At 42.7% G+C, this 14,159-nt stretch overlaps 1 protein-coding gene and 1 long non-coding RNA gene across 3 annotated transcripts; one reads left to right on the top strand and one right to left on the bottom strand.

The window, feature by feature from the left end:
- Positions 1-3,245: 3,245 nt before the first annotated feature.
- LOC4346785 (L-type lectin-domain containing receptor kinase IX.1) lies at positions 3,246-5,622 on the bottom strand. Its single transcript, XM_015755659.3, has 3 exons — positions 4,628-5,622; positions 3,802-4,503; positions 3,246-3,507 (listed from the first exon to the last, which is right to left on the bottom strand). Exons 1-3 carry the CDS (start codon positions 5,620-5,622, stop codon positions 3,246-3,248), a joined length of 1,959 nt encoding a protein of 652 aa, XP_015611145.2.
- Positions 5,623-9,013: 3,391 nt separating this feature from the next.
- Positions 9,014-12,467, top strand: LOC9266775 (uncharacterized). 2 transcript variants are annotated; one of them, XR_003238752.2, is made up of 5 exons: positions 9,014-9,515; positions 10,652-10,738; positions 10,848-11,278; positions 11,345-11,587; positions 11,877-12,467. It is a non-coding gene; the product is annotated as an uncharacterized lncRNA (long non-coding RNA). The 2 variants fall into 2 exon arrangements; XR_001548603.3 differs by having other exon boundaries at positions 11,345-12,467.
- The last annotated feature ends 1,692 nt before the right edge of the window (positions 12,468-14,159 follow it).

The raw sequence follows: 14,159 nt of genomic DNA, 5'->3' as shown, positions 1-14,159 counted from the left end.
CTTGCTCATTGGATTTTAATCTAACCTAGATTATATCAGGGTGTGAACCCCTTTCTAGGTGGTATGGATCCTCTTTTTATACGTGAAGGGGAGTCCACAATACAGTTGCATACATGCAAGAGTGGGGCCTACAACTCGAAATTTGATATGCTTAGTCTAGTCATTATCCCTCCAAGCTAGCTAGTCGGATGTGACAGGCACACCTGACAAATGGAGAGGGGAGTTAAAAGTCTTTGTCCCAATAGTCCCCGGGCCCATCCGTTAGCTGGTGTAGCCAATACAGGTAGGCCATGAGGACCGATGATGAGGACACCCATGCTTCACGGGATTAAGTGTTTGTTACCGGCACGGGATCTTCCAAGGGTTGCCTGGGGCATCCTCGGGACCCTAATTAGAGCTAAGGCCTCGTGGGATTAAGTGCTTTTTACCAGCAAGCTATCATATTCAGGTTGCCCCGTGTCCTCGGGACGAGCTGAATCCTCGGGACGAGCCAAGACACCTGAGCATGCTCCCATTGTTGTAAGTAAACTTCTTTGTTGTATTGGATAAGCTTCTCGATGTAAGGAGTTCAAGATGGGCATAACTTAAGATAAGCCATCTGTACCAGCTGGTGCCCGCCGATGCACCAACAAGATGTAGATCTTGTAGGTCTGGACTCTCTTTTTGACACCTTGAAGATCTAAATCTCTTGTAGGTCTCGACACTCTTCGTGAGACCTTGAATATGTAGATCGCCCTCGGGGGATAGGCCCGGAGGAGCCCATAGCGCCCCGAGCACTCCTAGGGTAGTTCTTGTGGTCTCGACACTGTTCTTAAGACCTTGAAGATGCAGATATTGTATGGCTTGGTGGGGCCTGTAGTGCCCTAAGCACCCAAGGGGGAGGGAAACCCCTGTTCCCATTTCTCCAACAACTATCAAGAACTGTAGGCGCACGAAACTGCTGGTAGTACCAAGGGGTGTTCCTGCCATCATGGGCCTCTTCGGCGGTCGCTTGCTTGCAGCCGTACCAAGCTGCAGGGACGGGGGAGGCTTCTTCCTCTAATTAATGCCGGCCACGCCTTGTCGCCCGCCGTCTCCTTTGCTAGATGACTACCTCGCATCGTCGCTCGCTGCCCCGACCTCTCCGCCAGCCATCTTCGCGAATCCCGTCGACGTATGGTGTCATAAAATAATAGGAAATCATAAAATAATATGTATGGTGTGCACCAGCAAATTAACACTTTTATTTTTCTTGAGCAAATTAATTCACGTTCTTGGAGTGTCTTGTAGCAAAGACCACATCTCTTGAGTATCATGTAGCAAATTTTGCCCTTATTATAATATGGTGGAGTCCAGACTGAGTGAAATCTAAACGTGTCATGATATGTACTTCCTCTGTTTCAGGTTATAAGATGTTTTGACTTTGGTCAAAGTTAAATTGTTTCAAGTTTGACTAAGTTTATAGACAAATATAGTAATATTTATAATACTAAATTAGTGTCATCAAATCAATAATTGAATATGTTTTCATAATAAACTAGCATGGTGGCCCGCACAGATTGCGCGGCTAGCATCATTATATTTTCTCTTATATAATAGCATATATGTTTTCTTATTGTATTATTCAAATATATTAAAATGACAACATGATTCTAAATTTTGCAATAACTTTATAAAACTACTAATGTGTAATATTCATATTGTATTTTATATACATGTTAGTTATTAATTATTTTTAATATCAAATTTTAGTTAATTTTCTGTAAATTGTATTTCTATATAGACTCTATGCTCTTCTTTCAATATTATTTATTTTTATTTATGAATTTTTATTATTTCTAATTGTATTTCTATGTGGACTCTAAACTCATCTTTCAATATTCTTTAATTTTTAATTTCGAATTTCAGTTACTTCTAAATTGTATTCCTATATTGACTTTAAACTCTTCTTCCCATGTTTTTCTTAATTTCGAATTTTAGTTATTTGTAAATTATATTTTTATACAGACTCTAAACTCTACTTTTAATTTTATTATGTTTATTCTAAATTTTAGTTAGTTTTAAATTTCTATATGGACTCTATACTCTACTTCTAATATTCCTTATTTTTTAATTCCGAATTTCTATTTTTTTCTTAATTTTATTTCTATAATGTCTCTATACTCTACTTCTAATATTTCTTATTTTTAATTCCGAATTTTAGTCATTTCCTAATTATATTTATATATGGACTCTATACTCTACTTCTAATATTTCTTATTTTAATTCTGAATTTCAGTTATTTCCTAATTGTATTTCTATATGGACTCTATACTCTACTTCTAATATTCCTTATTTATAATTCTGAATTTCAGTTATTTCCTAATTGTATTTCTATATGGACTCTACCCTCCTCTTCTAATATTCCTTATTTTTTAATTCCGAATTTCAACTATTTCTAAATTGTATTTCTATATGGACTCTAGTCTCCTTTTCTAATATTCCTTATTTTTTAATTCCGAATTTCAGCTATTTCTAAATTGTATTTCTATATGGACTCTGCTTTTTCTTTTTCACCGATTAATGTGAGAATTTCTAGGCCATGAGAGCGAACGTGGAGGCTCGTTTTTCTATTCTTTTAATAATATAATAGATTTATGTTGGGTTGAAAATGTTACTATTTTTATTTATAAACTTAGTTAAACTTAAAGCGATTTGACTTTGACCAAAATCAAAACGTCTTATAACCTGAAACGTAGGGAATACATTCGACATTGCTCACCCTTGAAAATTTCCAGCCGGTTAAAATAGCTTGTGGAATCTTGTATTAGCATTTTTCCAGAAAAAGTTTTTTTTTATTGAAAGAAGAGAAGGGATTTGGCTTGTACTCTTATGGATAAAGCAGATATTTCTCAAGAAAATTAAGTTGCTTCACCAGTAATCTCAGGCTCTGAGCTAAATTAGCTGCCGTCCTCCGAAACTGAGTACATTAAACATTTATGAACATCCATTCTCCTCTAGTAGAAAACAGATATATTTGGATCTTTAAAAAGGATGAGAAAAATGGAGATTAAGCTATAAATACACATCGATTTTTCCAGCAACGAGATGCCGGCTAGCTAGTCGGAAGACAGTGCGGTCCCATCGGTGGTCTCCGAAGATGGGAACGACGGCGCCGGCGGAGCCGTCAAGGCGTCAACCGATCGAGACCCGTACGCACGTCCAGTGATTGCGAGCTGTGGCACGGCCCTGTACAACTGCCGCGGCAGCGCCGGCGCGCAGCAGCGTCACGTCGTCGGTGCGATGGACGGCCGCTCGCTCCGGTCAGGGTGCGCGCACCAGAGGCCGACGACCAGCACGCGCTCTATCTGCCAAAGATCGCTGTGCTCCTCGTCATCGTCGTCGCCCCTCAGCCGCGGGTCGACTGCGTCAAGGATACTGCTCCGGCCGTACAGGTTCCACACCCATTTCAGCAGAACAACAAGAAGCCGTCGGGCGTGTCCGTCACGGGTCCCAGCCTGCCTAGTGCGAGAATCTCGGCGTGATGGGCTGGTGAAAGATGTGAAAGAAATCAATTGGAAAAACTTTGCCAGAAATATAGCATTTCCGAAATATAAAATCGAATCACACCACACTCACACCGCAACACACGACACATACGGTTGATACAATATGACAAGAGAGAGATCGACCATCTCCGAGAGACCGAGACACAGATCCTCAGACATCATGCATGCAAGCATGGTACGACGTACAGTACATCACATTTTACGAGATCGATAACCAGGAGGTCGACGAAGCAGGTTATATTCCACGAATCGGCCGGGGAATCAGTACGCAAACGAGCCAGACGACCGTGTCGTGCCACTGGTAGCCGACGAGGGGACGCCGCTGCTCGTGAAGGACGAGACGCCGGAGAGACGGTACTCGCCCATCGCGAAGTTCTTCGCCGGCGACGGCGAGGCCATGTACATCTGCGGCCAGAGATCCGGCAGCTTCGCGTCATCGGACTGCAGGACGTGCATAGCCTGTGGAATGGACGGACGATCCGCCATGTCAGGCTGTGTGCACCACAGCCCGACGATCAAAACGCGCTCCATCTGCCGCGCGTCGTCCTCTTTGCCGCCACCGGCGGCCCAGAGGCGCTCGTCCGCCGCGTCCAGGATCGCGTTTCGGCCGTACAGGCTCCACACCCACTTCAGCAGCATGAACGGCGGCGCGCCTTCCTGCAAGAGAACCGGTGGCCGGCCGGAGACGATCTCGAGGAGGACGATGCCGAAGCTGTAGATGTCGGACTGAACGCTCGGCCGGCGCGTGGTGATGAACTCTGGGTCTATGTACCCGGCAGTGCCGAGCACGGCCTTGGTCGTCTGCCATCCCTTGTCGTGGTCGACGAGCCTTGCCAACCCGAAGTCACCTAGCTTGGTGTTGTATGACGAGTCGAGCATGATGTTGCTTGGCTTGATGTCGCCGTGCACGACGCATTGCTCCCACTCTTCGTGAAGGTAGCGTAGTGCCGATCCTAACCCAAGAATGATCTTATACCTATATATATATATCGACAAAACCAATGATTATGCATGCATGATCTGTATAACATACCAAAGAGATCATCGATCAACCTAGATCTCTATGGTCAAATTAAGGAGATCTTGTGTGGCATGCATACCTCTCTGACCATGTTAATGGCTTGTCGGCGTTGTAGATATGCTTGTCTAGGCTACCGTGCTGGACAAGTTCGTACACGAGCAAGAGCCCCATGGAGCTATCGCACCAGCCTAACAAGCGCACGAGGTTGCGATGCCTCAGGGAACTGATGATCTTCACCTCGGCCTCGAACTGCTTCCTGCCCTGCGACGACGAGTCCGACGAGAACTTCTTGATGGCCACCTCGACGCCGCCGGCGAGGCGGCCCTGGTAGACGCTGCCAAACCCGCCCCGGCCGAGCTTCTCCTCCTCCGCGAAATCACGCGTCGCGGCCGCGAGCTCGCCGTACTCGTACAGCCTCGGTCCAGCGGCAACGAGCTCGTTGTACGCTGCACCGTGCCTCGGGCCGTCGGACACCACTCGCTCGCCATATTCGTACTGCCTTGGTCCGGCGGCGGCTGCTGGGTCGCCGCCGTACTCTTTACCGTGGTTTGGTCCGGCGGACGACGCCACTGGCTCGAGCGCACCGGCTTCAGCGTCACGAAGCTCGTTAGGCTCGCTCTCGTGTGTGGCGGCGGCTTTGATATGTTGATGCTTCGTGCTAAGGGCCATCCTTTTTCTGCGGCACTTGACGTATACGTAGAGAAGGATGGCCATAAATAATATGCACACCGGGACTGTTACAGCTATAATGACCGGAAGTGGATTTGGCGGTGGCGGGGGCGGGGGCGGAATATCCGCCGCAGGTGCGACCCAAGGTGCGTTGCTAGGACTAGGAGAATGTGGCGAAGGTGCTGCTGCCGGACCAGGTCCAGGTGGAGGTGTCATGTCTGGTGCAGGTGGCGGTGCAGGCGAAGATTGAGGTGCCGGGGTCGGAGGTGGAGGTGGCATGTCTGGTGCAGGAGGTGGCGGTGGTCCGGATTCTGGAATAGCAGGTGGAGGCGTAGCTTGAGGTGCCGGGGTCGGACGTGGAGGTGCAGGCGAATCTTGTTGGATTGGATCAGGTTCAGTCCCCATTGGGTATTTGGGTTCTTCGCGAACGCCACTAATCCACTACAAGAAAGAGAACCAAGGGAGCTCAACGATCGAGCCGGCGATCGACCGACCTCGATCCTCCGGCAACTAGTGTATCCTAGCTAGCTATGTACCAAGAAATGTGGTGTCTGGGGCGAATGGTACCAGATCGCATGGCACACGGATAACTTATATATGAGATTTCGGAGCGCTTTGCCTTTCAATAATTAGCATCACGCGAGTACAGCTGATCCCGTTGTCCTAGTCCGACATGCATGGAAACCAGTTAGTCGTTTTGCTAGTTGCATCTGTGAGATTCTTTTGCAACTTGCATTTCATCATATATTATGTGCTATTGGTAACGCAGGCTGACAGTTGACTTCACCTAGTCTTCACGTGTGATATTCGTGATAGAATAATTGGCAAATGTGTTTATTGTTTCACTTAACGAGGATAAGTTGGGATGAAATAGTTTTCATAAGATGTTTTATTTTATTATGAAATTAAAAAGATGCATAATGGAGATACAAATTTTACGTGAAAAACACTTACGGGAAAAAGCCACGGGCGCCGACCGGCAATGATCACTATTGAGGAGTTGATTACAAATATAAGAGAAAAACAATTGAAATGTCACCCCTTCTCATACGGTTTACATGAGTATATATAGGAGATAAAAAAGACACGTAATAGGAAAAGACGTGAAGTCCTATTAGGAATCCGAATATATTGTATGCCTAAAATTCAGATCACATATTTAACAATCTCCACCTTAAAACAAATTTCCTCTTGTAGCATAAAAATCAATCATCAATCACCCAAAATACCTTATGTAGGTAAAATCAACGCATGCCAAATAGTTTCTAGGACTATACTGTAACATCAACCTAGCTTGAGCAAAGCTCAAACTTAGTACGTAGCGGGATCTGGCTTTGTCATCATATTAGCTAGGATATCATGAATATTTATCTTGCATATTTTGACATCACCTTCAGCAATCACACCTCAAATAAAGTAATATCTCATGACTATCACAAAATATATCAACCCAAGACATAACTCCACAACGCTCAGTGTACAAACCTCTAAGACAAATAGCTTCTTTACAATCTTCAGAAATAGTTATATATTTTGCTTCAATAGTAGATAAGGCAACAGTTGCTTGCAAACTTGCCTTCCAACTAACACCACATCCTCCAATAGTGAAAACATAACCTATGAGCGATCTTATTCTGTCCAAATCTGCAGCAAAATCTGAATCCACATAACCAACAAGCCCATCTCTAGATCTCCCAAACTACAAACAAGCACTAGAAGTACGACGTAGGTATCTGAAGATTCATTGAACAAAGTACTAGAAGTACCAAGTAGGTATCTGAAGATTCACTGAACAACTTTCCAATGCACTTTGCCAGAATTAGCCATATATCTATTAACAACACTCAATACATATGATAAGTCAGGATGAGAACATACCATGGCATACATAACTGAACCAACTGCACTTAAGTATGGAACTCTAGACAAGTACTCAACATCACGACCTGATTATGGATATAAATCTAAAGATAATATGAAATGTGTAGCTAAAGGCGTACTGACTGGTTTTGCGTCATGCATATTGAAACGATGAAGAACTTTTCAATATAACCTTTATGACTAAGATATAACTTGTCAGACTGTCTTTCTCTAGTAATTTTCATATCTAGAATTTTCTTCGCTGCACCCAAATCATTCATCTCAAATTGACTACTCAATTGTACCTTCAATTTTGCTATATCTAATTTATCTTTTGCAGCAATCAACATATTATCGACATAAATAAGCAAATATTTAGTTGAACTATGAACAACTTTGAGATAAACACAACTATCAAAATTGAATATTTTAAACTTCTGAAAAAGCATGACAGAGTCAAATCTCTTATGCCACTGACTAGGTGACTACTTCAACCCATAAAGAGATTTCTTCAACCTACATACTAGGTTATCTTTTTCACGAACAACAAAACCTTCAGGTTGATCCCTATAAATGTCCTCTTCTAACTCCCCATGTAAAATGCAGTTTTAACATCCATTTGCTTTAGTTCAAAATAATGCATTGCAACAATACTGAGTAATATGTGAATTGAACTATGCTTCACGATAGGGGAAAAACATTATTGAAATCAATACTTGAAATCTAGTTATAACTTTTAGCAACTAACCTTGCTTTTTGTCCTGCCTCATCACTTGGAGATATACCTTCCTTTCTTGAATATCCACTTGCAACGGATAGGTTTCTTCTACTTTGACAATTTCACCAATTTCCAAGTACGATTCTTTTCAAATGATTCCATCTCATCATACATCACAATTATCCATCTATTGCAATCATTAGAAACAATAGCCTCAGAATATATAGAAGGTTCTGCATTACCTTTAATTTCTTCTACCACACTCAAAGCATAAGCAACTATGTTCGCTTCTTCAATATATTTTCGAGGAGGTCTAGTATTTCTTTTGGGATTATCTTTTGCAATAGAATGTTTCGGTGAGTGCTCAACAGTTGAAGAATCTGAATCTTCAATATATAACAGGTACATCTTGGTTAATAGCAACATCTTTCTTTTCTGGTGCATGCCCTGATTAAGTGATCCACCAGCATACTTGCTTTCTCCTGACTCTCAGCAAGAACATTAGTTATGTAACACAATTGATTCATGGAAGACAATATTTCCCCTAGCTGTGTCACTCGGAGTTGTATTCCTGCATGTGTATAGCTAATTAATTCATCTTTTTGTTATACCCACAAGTGTGTAAAATTCTTTTGCAGGTGCATTGTCCTTATAGGAGTACTTAATTTGAAATGGACATTTTCTTGACCTCGTCTTAAGCTAGCTTGCTTCATCCTAAATACACCCTACATCCTAAATAAAGGGCTATCCTAATATTCATATTTCGTCCCAACCTAATAGGTGCACTTTTGTAGAAGGATTTTTATAAGATTCACTGAATTAACTAAAAAGTTGATTTGTTTCATTGATATCGGACTTAAAAAAAGAAGCTAGGGCTAGAATGGTTTTTTCTATTCTTTGAGGCGGGTTGCACCTGTCAACTCTTTTTCTCTTTAACCACATCTTATTTAAATTTATTTTCATCTTAATTACCCCAACCACCCTCCCACACTTCTAATCACCCTTTCTTTAATGAGGAACATCTAAATATTATTTTTCTTTCCTGATAGTTTATTAGCTGAATCGTAGGTATTATAGTAATTTTGGGACTGAGAGGGAGCAAATTTTAAATCTATATTATCTCTACTACTAAAGGCTAAGATTGCTCGAAGGATCCTCCCATTGCATCCAACGATCCACGCTCCTCCTCTCATCTCGTATCGCCGCGCTCCTCCTTTCGCTCGCCTGCTCTCTCCTTTCGCTCCTCCTTTCCTCTTTCTCGTATCGCCGCCGCCACCCCACATCCGCCGCCCTCGCTGCCCCAACCCCACCTCCGCCGCCCTCGCCGCCCGACCTCGGGATTCATCACCCGCCTCCACCAACTTCGTCACCTCCCCGGTGCCGACTTCGTCCCTCCCCTCACCATCGCCGGAACCCTAACCACCGCCCCCTCGCACCGCCCGACACCCGTCGACTAGCTTCACCGCCGACGTCATCCCTCCCCTCGCCATCGTCGGATGACACGCCTACACCCCGCCGCCGCCGCCCTCGCTGCCCCGACGTCATCCCTCCCCTGACCTTCGCCGCCCGCCGATTCCTCTAACCGCTGGCTCATCGTGCCGCTAGACTCCGTCGACGAGGGCCGCCGCCGACGTCATCCCTCCCCTCACCGTCGGCCGCCGATTCGCACCGCCCGACCGACGCCGTGGCACATCCTGCTCACAACACTCGCTCTGGACAGGTATTCTTCGTTCCAATGCACTCGTACTGCTCGATGAAATGCCTTGATGAGAACATATTTAATTGCACATGATTGGCAGCGTTTCTATGTTATTGTCAGGCAGTATTTGTTTATGATTATTGTTCCTAGATGCTACAGTGTTTGAACCAACTGCATGGTTTCTGTGTTTCAAAACGTGTAGGGCATATCTCCAGCTCCACATAGCTATATTAGTAGTGCATTTGTAAAGAATTGGCAATATTTCAGCTTTGGACTTCCATAGTTACTGACTTCCAACATCATTAACAATATCAAGTGAGTTTTTTTTAACGGTTGACATATGTGTTGTGAAATTCCAAAATACTATTACAGTCAATCACTCTTCATATAATTTTTCAGGTAAGAGCACCTTTCATACAAAACACAAAGTGCCCGGTGAAATATAAAACACAATTTAAAGCCTTTTTTTTAATAAATATCCTGTACTAATGCAGTAAAATTGCACTTTCACACACCCACACAAAATTCAGTGCAAACCCAAAAAACAGAAGAGAAAAAAAATCCTCTAATCCCATTTTATCTGTAAGGATGTTGAAATGGCCTGGCAAAAAAAAATCCTTCGATGATAGGTGTACCTTATTTTATCTACCGATCTGATGTCTTGCATCATAATTATTTATATGAATGAATTGACAGCTCGATATTTGTCTACACCCTCCATTTTTTTCCCCGATTCATCCATTGCCTGACTGTTTACATGAATGCATGTAGAATCTTGTGCTGTTTTGGTTCATAAGTTTAGTAGATAAAATCTTATGATGCAGTAGGAAATTCCTTTTTCCTTGGATGATATAAAAGTAACTTACTGTTTGGATGTGAGCAATTAGACATGTCACTAGCTAGCGCTCCAACAGATCAGGTCAAAGTATGTTCCCACCCATGTTTGCAAGTAAAAAGATTATGCAGGTCCATTTTGTTTGTTTACTATTCCTTGGTATTATTTCCCAAATTCAGTTGTTCAGCATGGGAAGGCTTCTTTTGTCAAAATGGGTGATGGTCAGTAATGCAGAGCTTTTATTTTGTAACTTTAGTGGCACAGATGGATTCTAACCAAGAATTTGAGAATATTATTAATCCATGTCGTACGCTTGTGTTAGGAGTTTATGACCCATGTAGAGAAGCATGTGGCAATAGTACAGTAGCATCTTGGATTAATCATCCTATCAATTGGAGTATTTGTGCATGTAAGTAAAAGTCAGATAAAGATTTACGACTGAATATGATTGTGTTTAAGCATAATATAATAAATTCATATGCTAATCTTAATTCATTTTCATGATTGTTGATTTGTAGGTATGCTTGCATTTTCTCCCGAGGGAAAACTCAAATAGTCTCAAATTCAGCTTACAAAACAGGAATGGAAGATCTTTGATTTCTGTATTTTTCTTTAGATTAAATCTGTTTTGCAGTTATGAGAAAACAAGGCCATTTGTTATTATTATGTACGAGTATAATGCTTTGGCAGCAAATTTCTTTACTTACAGTTTCACCTCTTACTTGGAGTGCACTGTATAGAAAAATATGATTCAGATTGCATTTCCCATTCAATGTACGCTTCAATAAGGAATTGTGAGAGATGACCTTTGCATCCTTCTAGCTATTTATTTTCCACTTAAGATCTACGGAGTATCACATCAAGTGTCAGTTCTTGATGGCATGCCATTGACGAAGCCAGTCGTGCCTTCTACCTGAACACAACGGACACTACCTCCCCACTTGAACAGGTAATCTGTCATGATGTATTTTTCTCTCCTAATTTGCACTGTGTTGAGATGAATCCTTCTATACAGACCAAATCTGGAACCTCTATCTTCATGGACTTCACAGCTCGACAACTCCATCCTCCAAACTCTGTTGTACAGAGCACCTGGGACAAGACTACCACCCACATCAAGCATGCCCAGGTATGCAGGTACCTGCATATGTTTTCTCGCTGGCATCCTGCTTGAGGAAATGCCAATTTGGGACGGCCTAGGTGTGCAAAACTGATGTATGGATTGGTTCAAGAAAATGCAGCACAATATCTGAAGCTGGTATGTCAATATCCTTATTACCTATGTCTTTATCTCTGCACATCAGCGTTTGTGGTTAAATCACATCAAAGAAATTTTTACCAACAAACTCGCAGATCACAAGAAATATATTATGCAATATAGCCTGATCACTTAATGTTCAAATGTGCTCCAGCAAAATTCCTGAGGTTGCTATTTTAGAGATGTGCACCGGGATAGAATCCCAAATTCTAGAGTTAAGGTCATGTCCATGCTGCAATAGCCTGGAAACAAAATCAGAATATTACCTTCTTGTATTTGTTCTCTGCAGGAACATGGGCCATTTCGCTAACCCGAAATGATTGGGTGTTAAAAAAAATTGCTTTCAGATATGTTGCATTTGCCTTGTAGAGTTGTTTCCCTTTTGCAACAGTGGAGACCTTTGATTCCTTCGAAGCTGGCAGGGTACTTGGATGCTTTAAAGGGATTGCTGCTTGTCAAAATTCACGAGATGAGGATCAAGTCTCAACTAATGATCAAGAAGATGGGAGACCGTGGAGTTCAGTTTTCCAGCTAGCTATAAGTATTCGGTAGTTCTGCAACTGTTTGATGTCTGTTGCTGTCATTTTTGTGCCGAAATGGACCGTTCCCTTTTGAGATAGCTCGAGATGAACCGTTCTCTAGAGATATAGCTTTGGTTCTGTTGTTTTAGCAGCTTGGCATTTGGTTGCTGCTTAGCTCAGACTGGCTTGTTCTGCCTATCTGCTGAGCTAGCAGCTTTGCCTTTGTCCCATGCTGCTGCAAGTTAAGCTTGAAACTCCAGCAAAACGTGTATCATACTCGTATGCTTTTAGTAAGGGTGTGTTGACGCCAAAATTGAAAGTTTGGTTGAAATTGGAACAATGTGACGGAAAAGTTATTAGTTTGTGTGTGTATGAAAGTTTTGATGTGATGAAAAAGTTGGAAGTTTGAAGAAAAAGTTTGGAACTGAACTCGGCCTAAAGCTGGGCGAAAGACTTTTGTCTAAAACAAGGTCTGATGCACTGATCACAAGAAAATAATGTGAACAGATAAACAAATGGTGGCAATAAAATTCAGAGATGTCCAATCCCTCTCATATATGTGAGAGAAAAATGTTAATTAATTCGGTGAAATTCAGCTAGGGATTTGCTGGCAGTACAAAATTTTGCTGTGGCGTTAGCACGGACACGCTACTAGTTTAGTTATATAATACGATCTATGGTTATTACAATACAATCCACCCAATCAATCGTCATATCTTTCGATTATAATGTGAGAGTTACCTAAAAAGTGCCCAATCAGTAGATAGAGCTAGATAGATACAAACATATAAATACAGATGGATGTAATTTTGTGTGATCACTTGCAGATAATTAAAAACTGAATATGCTATTTTATTTTTTGTGATCTAGCAAATTATATTGATCAAGAAGCAAATGACCAGTTCAAATGCAGCGCCTCATGCATTCATGAGGAAGGGATGACTTTTTTTTTTTTTGGAAAATGGAATGTATTGAGCTAGTGTATGCCAGGGACGATTAATGCGCCAACGTCTGACTTGCTCAGGTCCGTTTCTGCATGCATATGCATTCTCGCATAGTTGTATTACAAAATATACATATATAGCTTGCACATGGTACAACTAAGATGCATATGGCAAGAAAGTTGGGTGTACGTTACAAACGCGTGCTTTGTTGGCAACTCTTTCTGGATCTCCGGAAGAGGAAGGACCCCAACATGTACTTCTGTTATCGGAAACTAAAATGGAAGACACTAGAATAAATAACACTAGCTAATATAGAAAGCATTTTTCATGGGGTCAAAACATATTTTTTTCGTGCGGTTAGGCTGCCAGTCTGACCAAGAAGGTTTGCGAAAATAGTGATTTTTACATGTGGGTGGCGCACCCACATGCGAAAATAAGATTTTGCTTGTGGGTGCATATATTGTCCGCACGCGAAAAGGAAAAAATAAAAATCCATAAATCCCAAAACCATAAATTAGATTTTGCATGTGGGTGCTTATGTCGTTGCTCGAAGTTGATGCCGCCGTCCTCATCATCGCTCAAAGCCACCGCCACCGTTCTCATCATCCTCCTCCTGGTCGTCGTGCGAGGAAGAGGGCGGCAGGATCCATGCGGGAGAGGAAGGGGGAGTTGGGTCTGTCCCTCCCATCACCCCGGTGGCTCGTTATCATTGCCATTGCCGCGCGGGAGGGCGAGCAGGATCCGACACCGATGTGCCTCCCCACTGGATCCATTGCTGCCCCATTCCCCATAGTGGGATCCGCCACCGCTGCACTTCTCACCGCCGCCGAGCACCTCCCCCCCATTGGACCCGTCGCTGCCACGCCTCCCGCCAACCATGGCCGGATCCACCCCTCTCGAGGCCAGTCAGTGGTGGATCCGTGAAGGAGGCGGAGAGGCCCACTCGGCCGCTGTCAAAGGGGAGGAGGAAAGGCGATGGGAGAGCGCCACTGTGACATCACAGATTATTGGTTGAAACATTTAAAGAAAAACACGTGCAACATTAATAAAGCTATTGTTTTTCATCATAATATGATCAAGTATGATCTTGTTATAAATATTTAATTA

The sequence above is a fragment of the Oryza sativa genome, chromosome 9 (assembly GCF_034140825.1).
Source record: "Oryza sativa Japonica Group chromosome 9, ASM3414082v1".
In the NCBI taxonomy this organism is placed as follows: Eukaryota; Viridiplantae; Streptophyta; class Magnoliopsida; order Poales; family Poaceae; genus Oryza; species Oryza sativa.
Note: the sequence above shows the minus strand (reverse complement) of the source record. Positions and strands in the feature narration are given on the sequence as shown.

Coding starts and splice junctions, on each gene's coding strand:
- LOC4346785 (XM_015755659.3), bottom strand. CDS start 5,622: ATGGGGACTGAACCTGATCCAATCCAACAAGATTCGCCTGCACCTCCA. Junction 4,504..4,627: donor CCATTAACATGGTCAGAGAG/GTATGCATGCCA, acceptor ATATATATATAG/GTATAAGATCATTCTTGGGT. Junction 3,508..3,801: donor ACGACACGGTCGTCTGGCTC/GTTTGCGTACTG, acceptor ATCTTTCACCAG/CCCATCACGCCGAGATTCTC.